The following is a 21,127-nucleotide window of genomic DNA, read 5'->3' as shown; positions in this document are numbered from 1 at the left end:
ACTGTTGGGAGCATCATCCGGAAGTGGAAGGCTTATGGAACTACTGTTAGCCTTCCACGGCCTGGACAGCCTTTGAATGTTTCCACCTGTGCCGAGGCCAGGCTTGTCCGAAGAGTCAAGGCTAACCCAAGGACAACAAGGAAGGAGCTCCGGGAAGATCTCATGGCAGTGGGGACATTGGTTTCAGTCAATACCATAAGTAACGTACTCCACCGCAATGGCCTCCGTTCCAGATGAGCCCGTAAGGTACCATTACTTTCAAAGCATCATGTCAAGGCTCGTCTACAGTTCGCTCATGATCACTTGGAGGCCTCTGAGACAGACTGGTTCAAGGTTCTCTGGTCTGATGAGACCAAGATCGAGATCTTTGGTGCCAACCACACACGTGACGTTTGGAGACTGGATGGCACTGCATACGACCCCAAGAATACCATCTCTACAGTCAAGCATGGTAGTGGCAGCATCATGCTGTGGGGCTGTTTCTCAGCCAAGGGGCCTGGCCATCTGGTCCGCATCCATGGGAAGATGGATAGCACGGCCTACCTGGAGATTTTGGCCAAGAACCTCCGCTCCTCCATCAAGGATCTTAAGATGGGTCATCATTTCATCTTCCAACAAGACAATGACCCAAAGCACACAGCCAAGAAAACCAAGGCCTGGTTCAAGAGGGAAAAAATCAAGGTGTTGCAGTGGCCTAGTCAGTCTCCTGACCTTAACCCAATTGAAAACTTGTCGAAGGAGCTCAAGATTAAAGTCCACATGAGACACCCAAAGAACCTAGATAACTTGAAGAAGATCTGCATGGAGGAGTGGGCCAAGATAACTCCAGAGACCTGTGCCGGCCTGATCAGGTCTTATAAAAGATGATTATTAGCTGTAATTGCAAACAAGGGTTATTCCACAAAATATTAAACCTAGGGGTTGAATAATAATTGACCCACACTTTTATGTTGAAAATTTATTAAAATTTAACCGAGCAACATAACTTGTTGGTTTGTAAGATTTATGCATCTGTTAATAAATCCTGCTCTTGTTTGAAGTTTGCAGGCTCTAACTTATTTGCATCTTATCAAACCTGCTAAATCTGCAGGGGGTTGAATACTACTTGTAGGCACTGTATATGATGTGGCTGGGGCACCTGTTGGTGGTGGAGGAATGAGCCATAAGGCCACGTCACACACAGAGATAAATCTTTGGCAGATCTGTGGTTGCAGTGAAATCATGGACATATTGTTCTATTTGTACACAGCCACAAACCTGGCACTGATTGTCCACAATTTCACTGCAACCACAGATCTGCCGCAGATTTATCTCTGTGTGTGACAGGGCCTTAAGGCTGCTTACCTGTTCAGGTTGTGCATGCACACACACAGACACACATGAGAACGCACACACATAAGAAAGCACACACACACAATCACACTACAGATCACAGCCACACACTCACCACATCCAGCGCACGATACTGCTTGCTTCTCAGTGGCGTAAGGACTTGCAACACTGTGCACTGCGTTGAGCTTCCAGGACCTGTCCTGCATCACATGGCCGGAAGCACGTGGTATCACTGGGTGTGGTGAGTGTGCGCGCACGATTGTACCAGTATGTGTGATTTCGTGACTGTGTTCTGATATGTGGTGTGCGTTCTGATGTGTGAGTGTGCATTCTGATGTGTGAGTGTGCATTCTGATGTGTGAGTGTGCATTCTGATGTGTGAGTGTGCGTTCTGATCACAGGGCGATCGATCACAGGGCGATCTGGGAGCCACACAGACGCCCGGGGCTGGTAAGTATGATGATCTTGAAAAGGGGGGGTCCTGCTTTTTTCTTCAAATTTTTTTTTTTTTCTCCTATTTTACACTTCTAAAACCTGAGTGCGTCTTATGGTCCGAAAAATACGGTATATAATATTCCAAACTAAGGTTTGTGCCATCTCACTTTTCAATAACATGGTGGACTATACTGCTGAATGACTGTATTATCTACAACAATGAAGACTTGTTAGTTCATTGTATTAAAAATGGAAGAGGATTGACGGACTACCTTTTTGGCAGAGAGAAATGATCACTTCTCAGTTGGATCATCATTTCATTGGGAAACACCAGCATAAAACTAGGGGACATTTGCTGGTAGTGTGGTGCCATAGACTAAAGGGGGCTTTACACGCTACGATATCGTTAATGTTTTATCGTCGGGGTCACGTTGTTAGTGACGCACATCCGGCGTCATTAACGATATTGCAGTGTGTGACACTTACCAGCGTCCTTAAGCGACCTCAAAAATGGTGAAAATCGTTCACCATGGAGAGGTGGTCCAAAACTCAAAAATCGGTAGGGTCGTTTATCCATGTTGGTCATCGCTCATGCGGCAGCACACATCACTGTGTGTGACACCGCAGGAGCGAGGAACGTCTCCTTACCTGCCGCCGGCCACAATGCGGAAGGAAGTAGGTGGGCGGGATGTTACGTCCCGCTCATCTCCGCCCCTCCGCTTTGATTGGCCGGCCGCTTAGTGACGTCGTGGTGACGTCGCGGTGATGCCGACCGTCCCTCCCCCTTGAGGGAGGGATTGTTCAGCAGTCACAGCGACGCCGCTGACCAGGTAAGTGCGTGTGACGCTGCCGTAGCGATAATGTTCGCTGCGGCAGCGATCACACGATATAGCATGTGCTACGGGGGCGGGAACTTACTTACATGCTCGATATCGCTAGAAATTGCTAGCGATATCGTAGCGTGTAAAGCCCGTTTAAGTTTTTGTCTGTATATGATGCAATTTGCTGTATATCAGCGTTCTTTCCTATTGAACTTGAAAGATTCTATTCATGCAAAATAAAATATGAATAAAACTTTGCAAATTGCAGTAACTAAAAATATCCCACGTTTTATTGTCTGCAGCTATTATGCTGACTCATGTGTCTTCAAGCTTACAGACTGACTACAAAGAAACAAGTGTAGTCGATTCTGCAGTCATTCTCCATCTGTCACTATTCTCCAACAATGTACTCGATACTATTCGTGACTGTGACTATATGAGCAGAGTGCATTGAGATGTTTGAAGACAAACACGTCTGGTCTTTTGTTTCTATAATATATATATATATATATATATATATATATATATATATATATATATATATATATATATATATATATATATATATATATATATCTTTATTTTGACCCCCATGTAATGCAAACATACAAAAATCCAGTTGGGATAACCCATTGTGGGCCATTCCTAAGAGGATTAACATGTATACAGTATTATAGAGATAAGATATGGGTCAGACATAAAGAAATGTAACATGATACCAATACATAAAAATGAAATCAAGTTAATTAAAATCACTTAAAATTGGTTGAAAATTCCCTCACAGTTAAAAAAAAACACTAATTCTTGATGGATTTTTTTTTTTTTTAGCAATTTCAAATTTTTCTATGTTAAAAGTTTACAGGCACATGCTTCTACATTTTTCATCATCCATGCATTGAAATGTAAAACTAAAATCACTATGATTAATAAATGCTATTATCAGTCACAAAATTGAGCAAGCAAGCATGCATTCATGAACCTGAAAACAAATGAGGGGCATTTGGTATGAAATTGCTATCGGAGCCGGCATGCACTTCTGAGTTATTGGTTTTGTTAGTGAGTAATCAGATCATAGGGCTGATGGGTGATGGTGGTTTGGATGTATGCGTGAAATACCTTATGTCCAAGCCAGAAAGCCCATATTACAGCAATAGCATGTTTATTCCTAGCCTCTTCCTTCAGTCGCCGCAGTTCCCTTCGCGCCTGTAGTGCATTTGAAAATGAGGTTAAAGAGCAGCTTAGAAAGCGGAAAAAAAGGTTGTGGCAGGAATCCATGAGCCAGGTAAACAGGAGGTGAAGATGCCAGGGGTGTGGATAAGACTTGGTGCGGCTATCGTTTTGTATCAGTAAGTGACAGGTTAATTGACAAGTAGTTCTCTTCACAGACCTATATGTGTTTGGGAGTAAAAATGCCATAAGAATCATATTTTATGCGTTACCTGAGTTCCATGCCAATAAGCTGCGATTATTGTAGCCGATTCATTGCAGAGCTTCCGATATTTCAGCTCCCGCAGGATCTTCCGTGCCTATGCAAGAATAATGCACAGATTACATGGAGCAATTGTCAGAGACACACATACTTTACAGATTCACATATTATATATGTGTGCATATATATATATATATATATAAGTGCCTTATTCTGTCTGTCTGTCATGCTCCAAAATTGTGTCCTTATTGTGTCCTTACGGTGACACAAAGCTGATTGGCCGCTGGGCTCGCCATGGCCCCGCCCCCCCACACGGATTGGCCTCTCGCCCCGGCTCTCTGCAGGCCCCGCCCCCCTCACGCAATGCACGCTCGTTCTGGCCCAACTGACACGGAGCTCCGACTCCCAGGTGAGTACACACACACACACATCAGATCACACTCACTCTCACACACACCTCACACATCACATCCACACACTCACAACATCCTGGGATATCGCTTGCTTCTACACCGGCTCCGTCACGATCCCAGCAGCGCCAGACATAACCTTGCGATGCTGGGATCTTGACGGAGGCCGTGAACGCTGGTAACCATTATACACATCGGGTAACTAAGGTCCCTTAGTTACCCGATGTGTATCATAGTTACCAGTGTACACCGGCTCCCGGTACACATGTGCAGGGAGCCGGCATTATACTCCTCTCCCCCCAGGACTACTCCTCCTATTACAGTCCTCCTATTATACTCCTCTCTGAGTATAATAGGAGAACTATTATAGCATGGGGGATGTAGCACGATGGGGGGTGCGCAGCATGAGGGATGTAGCACGATGGGGTGCGCAGCATGGGGGATGTAGCACGATGGGGAGTGCGCAGCATGGGGGATGTAGCACGATGGGGAGTGCGCAGCATGGGGGATGTAGCACGATGGGGGGTGCGCAGCATGGGGGATGGAGCACGATGGGGGTGCGCAGCATGGGGGATGTAGCACGATGGGGAGTGCGCAGCATGGGGGATGTAGCACGATGGGGAGTGCGCAGCATGGGGGATGTAGCACGATGGGGAGTGCACAGCATGGGGGATGTAGCACGATGGGAAGTGTGCAGCATGGGGGATGTAGCACGATGGGGAGTGCGCAGCATGGGGGATGGAGCACGATGGGGAGTGTGCAGCATGGGGGATGGAGCACGATGGGGAGGTGCGCAGCATGGGGGATGTAGCACGATGGGGGGTGCGCAGCATGGGGGATGTAGCACGATGGGGAGTGCGCAGCATGGGGGATGTAGCACGATGGGGGGTGCGCAGCATGGGGGATGTAGCACGATGGGGGGTGCGCAGCATGGGGGATGGAGCATGATGGGGAGTGCGCAGCATGGAGGATGGAGCACGATGGGGAGTGCGCAGCATGGAGGATGGAGCACGATGGGGAGTGCGCAGCATGGGGGATGGAGCACGATGGGGGGTGTGCAGCATGGGGGATGGAGCACGATGGGGGGTGTGCAGCATGGGGGATGGAGCACGATGGCAGGTGCACACCTCCCCCCAACACACACACACACACACACACAGGGAACCACAAACACTGCCATACACAGACACCCACACACACAGACAACGCTGCACACACACAACACCCAACACACAAACACCGCGGCATACATAAATATACGCACATACCGCACAACACACACATTGCACAAAACATACCTCCCCCAAAACACACCACACCCACACAAACCGCGCAACACACACACACACAACGCGACAGACACACAGCGCTCCACAAACAACGCAACACACATACAACACCGCTCTCACCCCCCGCCACACCCAGACAACACCCAGAACATGTACAGCGCCCTACACAAACACTTGGTAACTACACACAACAACATCTATATATATATATATATATATATATATATATATATATATATATATATATATATATATATATATATATATATATATCTATAACAAAAATCATACATGAACTACACAGTACGTAAATTCTAGAATACCCGATGTGTAGAATCGGGCCACCTTCTAGTCTATATATATAATTGCCTTATTCTGTCTGTCTGTCTTGCTCCAAAATTGTGTCCTTACGGTGACAACCAGCGGATTGGCCGCTGGGCTCGGCATGGCCCCGCCCTCCCGCACGGATTGGCCGCTCGGCTCGCCCTGGCCCCGCCCCCCATGGATTGGCCGCTCGCCCCGGCCCCCTGCACGCATTGGACGCTTGGCCAGGCCCCGCCCCCTCACGCATTGGATGCTTGCCCTGGCCCCGTCCCCCCGCACGCATTCCTCGAACCCACACGGAGACGCCCGACACCCAGGTGACTGCTGCAGCACCCGAAGCCCACACCGCAAGACAAAGTGGAGAAAAGCCACTAGCTTACCCCGCCTCCTGACACACGTGTGCCGAAGCCGGCGTAGGCTGGTAACTATAGTACACATCGGGTAACTATAGAAACCGCTTTCCTTAGTTACCGATGTGTAAGATGGTTACTAGCTTACCCCGGCTCCCGGCACACGTCAGCACTGTCGCTTACCTTTTCTCCACTTTGTCGCATCCGGCGCGCTCCCGTGCACTGTGTACACTACAGTTGCCGCGCGACAACCTCCGATCACGTGTTGTCATGTGACCAGGAAGTTGCGGCGCAGTCACTGTCCTGTACAGTGTACGGCTGCCTTCAGACGTCCGTGTCACACATACCACACATGCATGTATATATATAAACACACACACACACATAGCAGACACACATGGATACACCGACGCATACACACATAGCACACATGCATGTACACACACACTGAGCACATATACACACATAGCAGACACACATGGATACACTGGGCGCATACACACAGCGCACATGCATGTGTATATACACACGCACACTGAGCACATATACACACATAGCAGACACACATGGATACACTGGGCGCATACACACAGCGCACATGCATGTATATACACACACACACACACACACACACACGACACACATGGATACACCGGGCGCATACACACAGCGCACATGCATGTATACACACACACACTGAGCACATATACACACATAGCAGACACACATAGATACACTGGGCGCATACACACAGCGCACATGCATGTATACACACACACTGAGCACATATACACACATAGCAGACACACATGGATACACTGGGCGCATACACACAGCGCACATGCATGTATATACACACACACACACACAGCAGACACACATGGATACACTGGGCGCATACACACAGCGCACATGCATGTATATACACACACACACACACACAGCAGACACACATGGATACACCGAGCGCATACACACAGCGCACATGCATGTATACACACACACACTGAGCACATATACACACATAGCAGACACACATAGATACACCGAGCGCATACACACATAGCGCACATGCATGTATACACACACACTGAGCACATATACACACATAGCAGACACACATGGATACACTGGGCGCATACACACAGCGCACATGCATGTATATACACACACACACAGCAGACACACATGGATACACTGGGTGCATACACACAGCGCACATGCATGTATATACACACACACACATCAGACACACATGGATGCACCGGGCGCATACACACAGCGCACATGCATGTATATACACACACACAGCAGACACACATGGATACACCGAGCGCATACACACAGCGCACATGCATGTATACACACACACACTGAGCACATATACACACATAGCAGACACACAGATACACCGAGTGCATACACACATAGCGAACATGCATGTATACACACACACAGCAGACACACATTGATACACCGAGCGCATACACACAGCGCACATGCATGTATACACACACACACACTGAGCACATATACACACATAGCAGACACACATAGATACACCGCGCGCATACACACATAGCACACATGCATGTATACACACACACACACACACAGCAGACACATGGATACACCGTGCGCATACACACATAGCGCACATGCATGTACACACACACACACGTACTCTGCTGTACACTCACCCAGCGATGCGGTCCCCGGCACTGAAGTCCCCAGCGCTCTTCCTGCTTCCAGCTCCTCAGGGCACTGAATATTCAGTGAGTATAATAAGCGGCGATAAGGAGCGGGAGGCAGCAGAGCCAGAGACAGCATCGCTGGAGAGAAGTAAATATAGAGGATATTTTTATTAAAAAGACCCATATTTTCTCTGGTATGTTTTATACTGATGTCGCACGGATCACATCAGTGTGCGATCTGTGTGATATCCATGCTGCCGAAGAAACCTGCGTGTGTGTATGCGGGGTCATGAAAATTCACACGGTCCGTGTGCAAATATGGACATGTGAAGCACATCATAGAATAACATGGGTATGTGTGACATCCGTGTTACAAAACGCATGTCACACGTACCTAAAACACGGACGTCTGAAACCAGCCTACAGGAGCGCGCAGCATCCGACAAAGTCAAGAAAAGCCGGATGTGTGAAACCACTAGCTTATCCCGGCTCCCGGCACACGTGTGCCTGAGCTGGCGTACGCTGGTAACCATGGTACACATCGGGTAACTATAGAAACCGCTTTGCTTAGTTACCCAATGTGTAACATGGTTACTAGCTTACCCCGACTCTCGGCACACGTGTGCCGGAGGCGGCGTACGCTGTTAACCAGTGTACACATTGGGTAACTATGGAAACCACTTTGCATAGTTACCCGATGTGTACCATGGTTACTAGCTTACCCCGGCTCCCTGCCCATTCAGATCATTGGTCTCCCACTGTCAAACACGCCGATGCGTGCTACACAGCAGGAGACCAACAAGCAAAAAATAAACGAGCACTGTCGCTTTGCATAGTTACCCAATGTGTACCATGGTTATCAGCTTACCGACTTACGCTGGTAACAAATGGTACACAATCCTGTAACTATGGAAAGCGCTTTCGTTAGTTACCCAATGTGTACCATGGTTACAACCTTACCCCCGGCTCCCGGCACATGTGTGCTTGAGCCGGCGTACGCTGGTAACCATGGTACACATCGGGTAACTAAGCAAAGCGTAGTTACCCAATTGTGTAACATGGTTACCAGTGTACGCCGGCTCCCTGCCCATTCAGATCGTTGGTCTCTCACCGTCAAATACGCCGATGCGTGCTGCACAGCGGGAGACCAACGAGCAAGAAATGAACCATCATTATTCAAGACTTGCTGATTATATTATTATTCAATCTGCTAACCTATATACACATTCTAGACTACCCGGTATGTTAGAATCGGGCAACCTTCTAGTATATATATATATATATATATATATATGTAAATATATATATATATATATATATATATATATATATATATATATATATATATGTATATATATATATATATATATATATATATATATATATACACACTGTGCATATATATATATATATATATATATATATATATATATATATATACACACACACGCACAGACAGCGGATGATCTAAGTATTGAGCACATCTCCAATTTTTTAGAAATAGAAAATCCACAAATTTCTCATCCCTTGTCAGTAACGACCCATCCAGTCTACACTGACAAAGAAATTAAAACATAGGTGACCATAGATTAAGTGATGTTTAATAATAAGAAATGACACAGGAAAAAAAGCATTGAACACATGATGAAAGAAAGATGCTAATAGCTATGAAAAGCCGGGACACCATCTGAAATCTATCAGTAATTGGAGAGCAAGCCTCCCACTTAGTGAAAAATAATATCAGCTGTTTCAACTGATGGCCTATAAAAAAGTCTCATTACCAAGGTGACACACAAGAAACATCTCATGGTGGGTAAAAATAGTGAGCTTTCTCAAGACCCTTGCAACCGTATTGTTGTAAAATATATGGATTGCATTGGTTACAGAAGAATTTCTAAGCTACTGAAGGTTTCAGGGAGCACTGTTAGGCTGTGTGCGCACGTTGCGTACTGCCGTGACAAATTTTCTGCAGCAATTTGGAAGTGCATGTGCGCTTCAAATCGCTGCAGAAACACTGCATAATGGATGCAGCGTGTCTGCAGAATAGATGCTGATTTCATGCGATCTGGATGCTGCCTCTCCCATAGACACAGTGGGAGCAGCATCCAAATCGCACGAAATAAGTGACATGTTGCTTTTTTGATTCAGTGATTTGGATGAAAATTTCAGCATGCAAATCGCTGCGCTCTCAAAGGCAACGTGCGGATGGATTATGCACAATATTCATAGATTATGCTGGGGATGCGGGACGCATGCGTTTACATTGCAGAGCAATACGCAGCGTAAACGCATGAAATTACGGAACGTGCGCACACAGCCTTAGGGTCATAATCCCAGCAAGATTTCAGACAGAGGAGTGAAACGAATTATAACTCATATTTTTTTTACCAAGTAGATTGGGCAGATATCTTCTAGATATCTGAGGGCTGCCCAGGATGGTTGGGGACATGCTGTGTTTTTGGGATATACAGTGTTATATTATATGATTTACTATGTTCATGAAAAATATGTTTAAATTAAATGTTTTACCAGTGCCACTTACATAAACAATGCAAGAATTATATCATAGTCAGTGTTAAAAGGAGTACACAAACAGTACAAGTATGGCATGACAAACCATAACCATGTGCCATAATGTCTAGCCAGAATGTAATTTTGAAGCACCACAACTTGTGAGCAGAGTGATGAACTTTACACTGGAGGGGCCCTTCACAACTATAAGAATATACAGCGTTTTCAGCTCATTAAAATAAAAACAGGACAGGAAGACTCACCTTCCACCCCCTGGTGTAGGATTGCACCACAATGGTGGAACTTTTAATCCTCTTGTACTTATTTCGTTGCTGTTGGAGAAAGCGCATCAGAAATTAATCAGCAGCATGACTGGTATACATACACAGGTATTCTACTTTTCCTAGCAGAGACATTTGTGGTTTTAGTGACAATGATATATAATACAATGTAAATATGCATTTATTGTGCTCGAACAATGAAGAATGATGTGGAAAATACAGTAACATGTGCCAAATATGTGTTCATTCATTTCATCATTGAATATGTTTACGCTGTAATATTTAAAGGTGTAACTTGAAGTTCCTGGGAACCTCTGCAAATACTACGGCCCCGATTCATCAACACTGGTATTTTTCCCACTGGTCTTGATGGGGAGAATGGATGGAGAGCAGGACACATGATTCAGGCAAAGCGCAAAGTGGTATCAAGGACAAGATTAAGATTTGTAGTGTAAGGTATGTCATGAATTTGACAGACGGGGTTAATACTCCGATTTCCCACTCCCTCCCCCCCCCCATACCACCCCAGCTCAGCCTATTTTGTTGGAGCTGATTGGAAAATGTCAACTAATCACCAAAATTCGCAAAATATTTGTGCAGCCTTGAGTTGAGCAAACATTTTTGAGATTTTTCAATGTTTTTTATACCAGGTTTCTGGTGTAAAAGCTGTGATGAATTGGGGCCCATGTGTTTTTGACACGCCTGCACTGGGGCCTGGGGTTACTCGTTACCGGGCCGCGGTTTCTGCTTCTGGGACACTGCGGTGGCGACAATGCCCGGTTCCATGACCCCGGTGGTATCAGTTAAAAGGGAAGAGATAATAATAGTTTGTGATGCCACCTGTAGTATGCGGCAAGATGGGTGCTGCCACTACGGGATAGGGACCTCTGGGGCAGATGGTGACGCAGCTTGGTTGGTATAGCTCTCCACAGGCAGAGCTGTACCCCAGGGCAGATGGGAGAAGTAGTGGGTGATGGCAGGGGTGCAGGGCCAGAGCCGCAGGTCAATAACGGAGCAACACAGGGATGCAGTCTCAAGGTTTTTACTCACTGTAGCAGGTTCCAACGTAACACGAGTAGTCAGTGACCACCTTTGGAGTGCTGGGTTCCACTGTGATGGGCTCCATTCGATCCCGGGAAGTTCGGAGGTCAAGTCCGGTGCACCTTTCTTATGTTCCTTCCCTGGTCGTTTTCCTACGCTAACTTCTCTCCTGCCTGCCCCGCGCCTACGCACACAGTGCCCTGAGCCGGTGTCCGCGGGCCCTGTCAGGTGGCTTGAAGCTCTATCCCTTGGCCCTATGTGGTCACCTTCCAGCGGATTCGTGTGCAGAGTTGGCTTTGGTACTAGATGTGTCCTCAGCCTCTGGTTTTACTAGCGGAGCACGTTGGTTCTTCTCGTCTAGTCTAGGGACCAGTCCCCATTCTGCAGCCAAGTTCTTCGACTCCGATGCCTCATGTGGAACGAGGCCACGGGAGTATGACGCACTTCCCGTGGGCTCTAGGACCCTTTCTGTCTTCTGCCTGGGTCGAGCCGCACCAGCTCCAGGCCACAGGTCTTCTCTCCTCCACTGCTCCTTCTCGACTCCCCGACACTACAGTGTCCCCAACTCACTAGACTCCACACCCAGGTTCTGCATGATTAGGGGAAGGGAGAAACCATCACCAGTGGTGGCTATACATAGCCCTAACCCTGACCTGGTGGAGAGCTGCTAATTGAGGTGTTGTGTGTTTTGTGTGCATACCGGTGGATGACCTCTTCCGTACCCAGGATGGGATACCACACCTCTGGCTGAGGTGCAGTACATTTGTGGAGACTGAAGCCTCAGGGGTGCCACATTTTTATGTAGCAGATGGACCACTGAGCTGCCTCAACCTCAAAACATATTAGACTAAAATGGGCACTGTCATTTCTATGTCCTTTCCCTTAATCAGTAGTGCAAGAAATATAAGAAGCTTTGAAATTTATAATCCTAGAAATATCTTTCTTTTTCGATTTATGAGCCATTTCTTGCTTTCCCCCTGCCTCCTGAACTCATCATTTACTCTGCAATACAGCTAAAATTCAACTAGCTTAAGACTAAAACATATAACAACAGAAAAGAGTACATATATAGACATCCTTTTTTTCTGAACAGTCACATGAAAGAAAAGACATGCCTTAAATGATGCGTCCAACAAACATGTCCAATAGGGAGACATTGTTTATTTAAAACATTCTTAAAGTCATGATGAGGAAATGTGTGGGATGCTGGTGATTGTCAAAATGGTCATCAAAGGAATATTAGTGTATTTCAATACATAGCCCCTACCAAATTTATTTTCATGACATAATCTGAAACCTTCTACCAACCGATCTGATATCTGCTGTGCCAGATGCCAGATGTAATCAATGCGCAGAGCAGAACACCGCAATTTCATACACTGTTTACTGTCTGCGGCTATATATTGAAGACCAGCTACAATTTTCAATGGGAACAGCCCCTAAGGCTGCTGCGTGTCCACGATCAGTATTTGCAGCATTTTAGAAACAGCATGCTTCAGCTGCGTCCAAAACTCTGCAGTGTACAGGACAAGCATAGTAGATGGGATTTCTAGAAATCCCGTGCCCACTATGCTTCTTTTTTCCGCAGCAAACACTGACCTGTGGTGCGTGTTTCCAGACTGCAGCATGTCAATTGTTTGTTGTGGAATTACATGCGTTGTCCGCACAAGCAAGAGACCACAGCGCACTGAACCCTCATCGTGGGCAGTGCAAAGTCAGTTGTGGTCTCCTGGGTTCTCCTGCGGAGGAGACTCGCAGCCCCGCAGGTCAGGACCCGCTGTGTCCAGTACGCAATGAATCCGGTCGTGAGCACATACTCTAACAGTGTACAGAAAAGCAGTGTCCTGCTTCAAGCAATGTGTAAATAAAGTCGTTGCTGCAGGTGAGAAAAGCTAAATAGGTGAAGGTGTCGTGATAAAAGCTACATCGGTGAAGGTGCTGTAATGAAAGCTATATTAATAAAGGTGCTGTAGTAAAAGCTACATCAGTAAAGGTGCCATGATAAAAGCTAAATCGGTGAAGGTGCAGTGATAAAAGCTACATTGGAGAAGGTGCCATGATAAAAGCTACATTGGAGAAAGTGCCTTGATAATAGCTACATCAGTGAAGGTGCCTTGATAATAGCTACATCAGTGAAGGTGCCTTGATAATAGCTACATCAGTGAAGGTACCTTGATAATATCTAATTTGGTGAAGCTGTTGGGATAATAGCTATATCGGTGAAGATGCCTTGATAATACGGTAGCTATATCGGTGAAGGTGTCAGGATAATAGCTATATCGGTGAAGATGACTTGATAATAGCTACATCAATGAAGGTACCATGATAATAGCTACATTAGTGAAGGTGCATTCATACTGTAATAGCTGTATCGGTGAAGGTTCTGGGGTAAAAGCTAAATTGGTGAATGTGCCGGTATAAAAGCTATACCTGTGAAGATGCCGTGATAAAAGCTATATGAAAGTGCTGGGTGTCAGACCTGAACGGATCAAATACCAATATAAAGATAGGTCAGCAATGTAAAAATACTAGAAATCCTTTTTGGTAAAAGTTGTTACCTTACCAGAGGAGTTTTTGTTGGAGGTATAATTTTATCCTACAACTACATTCACACATACGTATGTAGTCCAGACCCTTAACGTTTCATCGATCCACACACATATCAGATTTAAACACAAATCCAGAGACTCAGAGCGTGACCTATTCTTATTAATTTTGCAGCTCAGATTCCACCATTAAAGTTTAAAGAGATAGTTCACTACTCTGCAATCTTGCCACATCGCTGTAAGACTCATAGGGAAGGCTTTTCTCAAATACCTTGTGCAGTACATTCTGCCTCTGAGCGGCGCTATTGCGATCCGCTTATCCCCATCAACAGGTCCCGGGCTCTGTGACCTCTGGAAGTTCACCTGACATCACCGAGGCCCAAGACTCCCTGAGTGACTGAGCTGTGGGCGGAGTTTCACTGCTTAACACCGCCCACAGCCAAGTCACTTAGGGACACTTGGACCGGCCTCAGTTATGTCAGCTCAACTGGAAGTTGTGACATCACCACATCTCAGAGGTCACGGAGCCTGGGGGTCTCTTGATGTGGATGAGAGGGCCGCAATAGCAATAGCGCCACTCAGAGTCAAAATTTACTACACAAGTTATTTGAGAAAAGCCTTCTCTTTGAGATTTACATGGATGTGGCCACTAATGCGGATTAGTAAACCACCCCTTTAAGTGTATAAAATGCATGAAACACAAAAGATTTGGTGTACTTTGTACTTTTGTGTTCCATTCGAGTTCGATACATTTTTTAACTGATCCATTGCTAAAAGTTAATGGATAAAAAAAAAATTCTGACAATTTTCCTACTTAAGCTTTAAAAGTGGATAAGAAAAAAATAGATGCAAAATGGATGCCATATGGATGAAAACACAGTAAGGTTCTCATGAGTGTAAACATTCACACAGAAGAGAAGAGTGAATGTAGCCTAAGGGTTCACTCATACCACTGTAAAAATCAGACTTTTTTTCAGATTTTTTATCAGATACCACAGATGACTGACTTTTTCACTGAGGATCTATGTAAAAAAAATAAATCACACCATGCTGCAATTGCAATACATTAATTGTTTTTCATTTTTCAAATTGATCTTGAAAAAAATGATAACATTTGGACCCCCATCAATCTCATATTGATGACCTATCCTTTGATTGTTCGGTTGTTCAGTCTTGGAAGCACCCTAAATTGTTAAAGGGGTTATGTGCCTCCAGAAGTATAAGCTGGGCGTATTGTATTGGATACTAAAATTGAATATTGCAGGTTCCACTCTAATTTCTGAAAAACCATCTGAAGGTCAGTACACTTGCAGATAAAAGCCAAGGGGTGTAATGAACAAAATAGGGACATTTTTTGGAATTCCTGCTGCTCTTACACGTAAGTGGCTCTGCAAATGACTCCCACAAAGTACTACAGAAAAATATGTGGCACAGAGCTCAGATGGCACTCCGGTCTTACCCCTTCCATGTATGACCACACATATTATATACTCTTGTAAAAACAGCATAACAAATTCAGATGGTTCAAACAAACTACAGTTAGGTCCAGAAATATTTGGACAGTGACACAAGTTTTGTTATTTTAGCGGTTTACAAAAACATGTTCAGAAATACAATTATATATATATAATATGGGCTGAAAGTGCACACTCCCAGCTGCAATATGAGAGTTTTCACATCCAAATCGGAGAAAGGGTTTAGGAATTATAGCTCTGTAATGCATAGCCTCCTCTTTTTCAAGGGACCAAAAGTAATTGGACAAGGGACTCTAAGGGCTGCAATTAACTCTGAAGGCGTCTCCCTCATTAACCTGTAATCAATGAAGTAGTTAAAAGGTCTGGGGTTGATTACAGGTGTGTGGTTTTGCATTTGGAAGCTGTTGCTGTGACCAGACAACATGCGGTCTAAGGAACTCTCAATTGAGGTGAAGCAGAACATCCTGAGGCTGAAAAAAAAGAAGAAATCCATCAGAGAGATAGCAGACATGCTTGGAGTAGCAAAATCAACAGTCGGGTACATTCTGAGAAAAAAGGAATTGACTGGTGAGCTTGGGAACTCAAAAAGGCCTGGGCGTCCACGGATGACAACAGTGGTGGATGATCGCCGCATACTTTCTTTGGTGAAGAAGAACCCGTTCACAACATCAACTGAAGTCCAGAACACTCTCAGGGAAGTAGGTGTATCTGTCTCTAATTCAACAGTAAAGAGAAGACTCCATGAAAGTAAATACAAAGGGTTCACATCTAGATGCAAACCATTCATCAATTCCAAAAATAGACAGGCCAGAGTTAAATTTGCTGAAAAACACCTCATGAAGCCAGCTCAGTTCTGGAAAAGTATTCTTTGGACAGATGAGACCAAGATCAACCTGTACCAGAATGATGGGAAGAAAAAAGTTTGGAGAAGAAAGGGAACGGCACATGATCCAAGGCACACCACATCCTCTGTAAAACATGGTGGAGGCAACGTGATGGCATGGGCATGCATGGCTTTCAATGGCACTGGGTCACTTGTGTTTATTGATGACATAACAGCAGACAAGAGTAGCCGGATGAATTCTGAAGTGTACCGGGATATACTTTCAGCCCAGATTCAGCCAAATGCCGCAAAGTTGATCGGACGGCGCTTCATAGTACAGATGGACAATGACCCCAAGCATACAGCCAAAGCTACCCAGGAGTTCATGAGTGCAAAAAAGTGGAACATTCTGCAATGGCCAAGTCAATCACCAGATCTTAACCCAATTGAGCATGCATTTCACTTGCTCAAATCCAGACTTAAGATGGAAAGACCCACAAACAAGCAAGACCTGAAGGCTGCGGCTGTAAAGGCCTGGCAAAGCATTAAGAAGGAGGAAACCCAGCGTTTGGTGATGTCCATGGGTTCCAGACTTAAGGCAGTGATTGCCTCCAAAGGATTCGCAACAAAATATTGAAAATAAAAATATTTTGTTTGGGTTTGGTTTATTTGTCCAATTACTTTTGACCTCCTAAAATGTGGAGTGTTTGTAAAGAAATGTGTACAATTCCTACAATTTCTATCAGATATTTTTGTTCAAACCTTCAAATTAAACGTTACAATCTGCACTTGAATTCTGTTGTAGAGGTTTCATTTCAAATCCAATGTGGTGGCATGCAGAGCCCAACTCGCGAAAATTGTGTCACTGTCCAAATATTTCTGGACCTAACTGTATATAGCTTAGTCTTGCGAACTGCCTTCTACCCGTCAGTATCGCACAGGACGGCTAATCAAAAGAGGAGCTGAAGATGCTACCAGGTAGGAGGAGGTTCACAGGGCTCTTGTCTACTGCCAACAGATCACCGGGGTGGCTGCTTCACCAGATCCTGCAAATCAATGTATACAGTCTCAAGTAATAAATTATAGGGAACATTTTCTTAGTAGTCATCGTAAAAATGAACAATTTACACCCAAATCCACTTTTTGCTCTAACAAATGTAATTTTTTATTTCACACCACCCAATGGTAAATGAATGTTTGAAATATCTGTGGGGTAAAAAGGTCTACTAAACCCATAGATGAATTCCGATATGGGTGTAATTTAAAAAAATGGGATCACTTTCATGTGTTTTCTACAGTTCTCTCATCTTTGTAAATGGAACACACAAATTATTTCCACTAAAATTTGAGCTGAAAAAGCAAAAAATTGCTTCTTAACTTCTGAGCCCCACCATGGCCACAAGCAATAGTTCTGACTACATACGGGGGTATTACCATTTTCAGTATACATTGTGTAAGAAATTGTGGCATGCATTTTCACTACCCATTTAAAATGACGTAAAATAACCCCTAGATTAATTTCTTAGGTGGGGTGGGGGCTTAGTTTCCAAGAAGGGGTTACATTTGAGTGCTTTCTACTGTTCGGTCACTTCATGGGCTCTGGAAATGCATCACACCATCCACAATATATTCCAGCCAGATTTGCCCTCCAACTATCAAATAGCACTGTCACATGGCCAAATAGTTTTTAACACAAATTGTGGGGTCTATTTTCTCTTATTACGCCTTGTAAAAATGGAAAATGTCAGAATAAAGCAACATTTCAGTGAAAGAAATGTAATCTTTCATTTTACTTTAATTCCAGTAAAGCACCTAAAGGGTTAAAATTCCAGATTGTCATTTTGAATACTTTGAAGGGTGCAGTTTTTAAAATCTGGTCTTGTTTGGGGTTTTGTAGCTTATAGGCCTCTTTAAAAGTAAAGTGATCCATTAAAAAAAAAAAAAGTTTCTTAAATTTCATAGAAAAAAATTAAAATTTGCTGCTAAACGTCTATGCCTTTTAATAGACAAAATCAAAGGACATTTTAAAAATGATACTAACATGCAGTATATATGTGGTAAATATGGTTGCTTATTAATAGGGATGATTAAATATCACAAATATTCGGCAATATTCGGCTTCGTAAATATTCGACGAATAGGTCGCCGCTATGCGACTATTCGATGCGCAATGTAAGACTATGGGAAGCCCAAATACTTGCTATTCGGCAACTATTCTGGTTTCCCATAGACTTGCATTGCGCATCGAATACTTGCAAATAGTCGAATAGCGGCGACCTATTCGTCGAATATGGGTGTAGCCGAATATTTGAGGTATTCGATCATCCCTACTTATTAATGATTTTGCATGGCATGACTCGCTGTTTTACAGGCATAAAAAAAAAATAAGACCATTTTGCAACATTTTTGGAAAATTTCATATTTCCATAAATAAAAGCACAAATCATATTACAACAAAGAACATTGCGTCATGAAAAAAAAAATGCTGAAGATCACTGGTCTCAGTAGAAGTGTTCCAAAGTTATCATATAAAAGAACATATCAGATTTGAAAACTGGTGTTCAATAAGGAGAGTCAAAGCTTTAGTAGTAATGGGTTAAACTGTTCAAAGTAATGCCATAGTGGTTATGAATATTAGACAACACATTCTTCATTTTACCAGTAGGAGATATGAAATTAATAAGGCCTAGTTTTCCACTAATTATCCGCCAATTGCAATTTGGTAATTAATTCTGATTGTTGTATTTTCCTGAGAAGCTAACACAGCATGAATCAGCAGAATATACAAAAAATGTTAGAAAAGGGCTAATTAAATATAAAAATTAATATTTGTAACTTACAAGATAGCGTCTGACCCAGGCAGCCACCACAACCTGACTCCTCTTCATCAGTAAGAAATGAGTGCGACATTTCCATCCCCGGTAGATTTTCTGAATCAGCGTGGCAAGGTCTTCTAGACGTTCTTTTCTCAATTCTTCAAGTTTAAACAACTACAGTGATGACAACAGACCTTGAATTACACAGTTATTGAGACATTCTGAAAATTGTTTGTTCCCCCCTCTCAATTTCTGTTTCTTTGTAACCAGTGGCATAACTAGAGTTATGGGCCCCGGTGCGAAATTTAGACACCTGGGCCCCCTTCGGACATTGGTCAGTAGAGTTCTAAGTCATTATATATATATATATATATATATATATATATATATATATATATATATATATATATATACGGTATATAAATATAATTACATCCGGTGCATACACACACACTAGGCTGGGATAAATATCTATATATATAATTGCCTTATTCTGTCTGTCTGTCTGTCTGTCTATCTGTCTGTCTGTCTGTCATGCTCCAAAATTGTGTCCTTACGGTGACACAAAGCTGATTGGCCGCTGGGCTCGCCATGGCCCCGCCCCCCCACACGGATTGGCCGCTCGCCCAGGCTGCGCCCCCACACGGATTGGCCAGCCGCTCGCCCAGGCTCCGCCCCCCCCACAGATTGGCCTCTCGCCCCGGCACCCTGCAGGCATTGGCAATTCGGCCACGCCACGCCCCGCCCCCCTCACGCAATGCACGTTAGCTCTGGCCCCACCCCCTCCCTCCTCCCGCGCATTTCTCGAACTGACACGGCTGTCACGGAGGTGAGTACGGTACTCCCTGCCCACCCCCCCCCCCTCCCCCCCCGCCCCCGCCCCCGCTCGCACAGGACTGGTGTGGATACGTTGCTAACCATGCTCGCATGGTTACAAGCGCTGTCACGGAGGTGAGTACTGTACTCCCTCCCCCCCCCCCCCCCCCCCCCGGCCCCCGCTCGCACGGCAGTGGTGGGAGTGGTGTGGATACGTTGGTATCAAGCCCATCAAGGTCCTGCTGCGCCAGAAGATCCACACGCACACACACAAACATACACACACATCAGATCACACTCACACTCACTCTTACACACACCTCACACACACCTCACACACACCTCACATCGCATCCACATACTCACAACATCCTGGGATATCGCTTGCTTCTCGGCGGCGAAAATGTGCTGTTGTGATCTTCCAGGACCTGACGGAGGATCACATGGCCAGAAGCATGTGATATCCCCGGATGTTGTGAGTATGAGCGCGTAAGTGCGATATCGTCAGTGTCTGTGTGTGTGAGTGGATGCGATCGGGTGTGTGTGAGTGGATGCGATCGGGTGTGTGTGAGTGGATGCGATCGGGTGTGTGTGAGTGGATGCGATCGGGTGTGTGTGAGTGTATGCGATCGGGTGTGTGTGTGAGTGGATGCGATCGGGTGTGTGTGTGAGTTGATGCGATCGGGTGTGTGTGTGAGTGGATGCGATCGGGTGTGTGTGTGAGTGGATGCGAT

The 21,127-nt window shown here is 44.9% G+C and overlaps 1 protein-coding gene across 3 annotated transcripts in view; it reads right to left on the bottom strand.

Annotated features, from left to right (window-relative positions):
• The window catches only part of MYO1B (myosin IB), a 362,240-nt gene that overhangs the window by 36,831 nt on the left and 304,282 nt on the right, over positions 1-21,127 (bottom strand). For 2 of the 3 annotated variants that reach the window (XM_075317859.1, XM_075317861.1), the window contains exons 20-22: positions 19,602-19,751; positions 10,859-10,927; positions 4,028-4,114 (exon numbers count right to left, since the gene is read on the bottom strand). In XM_075317859.1, coding sequence (XP_075173974.1) covers positions 4,028-4,114; positions 10,859-10,927; positions 19,602-19,751 — 306 coding nt within the window. Of the gene's footprint in view, positions 1-3,704; positions 3,792-4,027; positions 4,115-10,858; positions 10,928-19,601; positions 19,752-21,127 lie in introns of all 3 variants that reach the window. The other variant, XM_075317858.1, reaches the window with a different exon arrangement.

Source organism: Anomaloglossus baeobatrachus, chromosome 7, assembly GCF_048569485.1.
Source record: "Anomaloglossus baeobatrachus isolate aAnoBae1 chromosome 7, aAnoBae1.hap1, whole genome shotgun sequence".
NCBI lineage: Eukaryota > Metazoa > Chordata > Amphibia > Anura > Aromobatidae > Anomaloglossus > Anomaloglossus baeobatrachus.
This window is presented reverse-complemented; position numbering and strand designations above follow the sequence as displayed.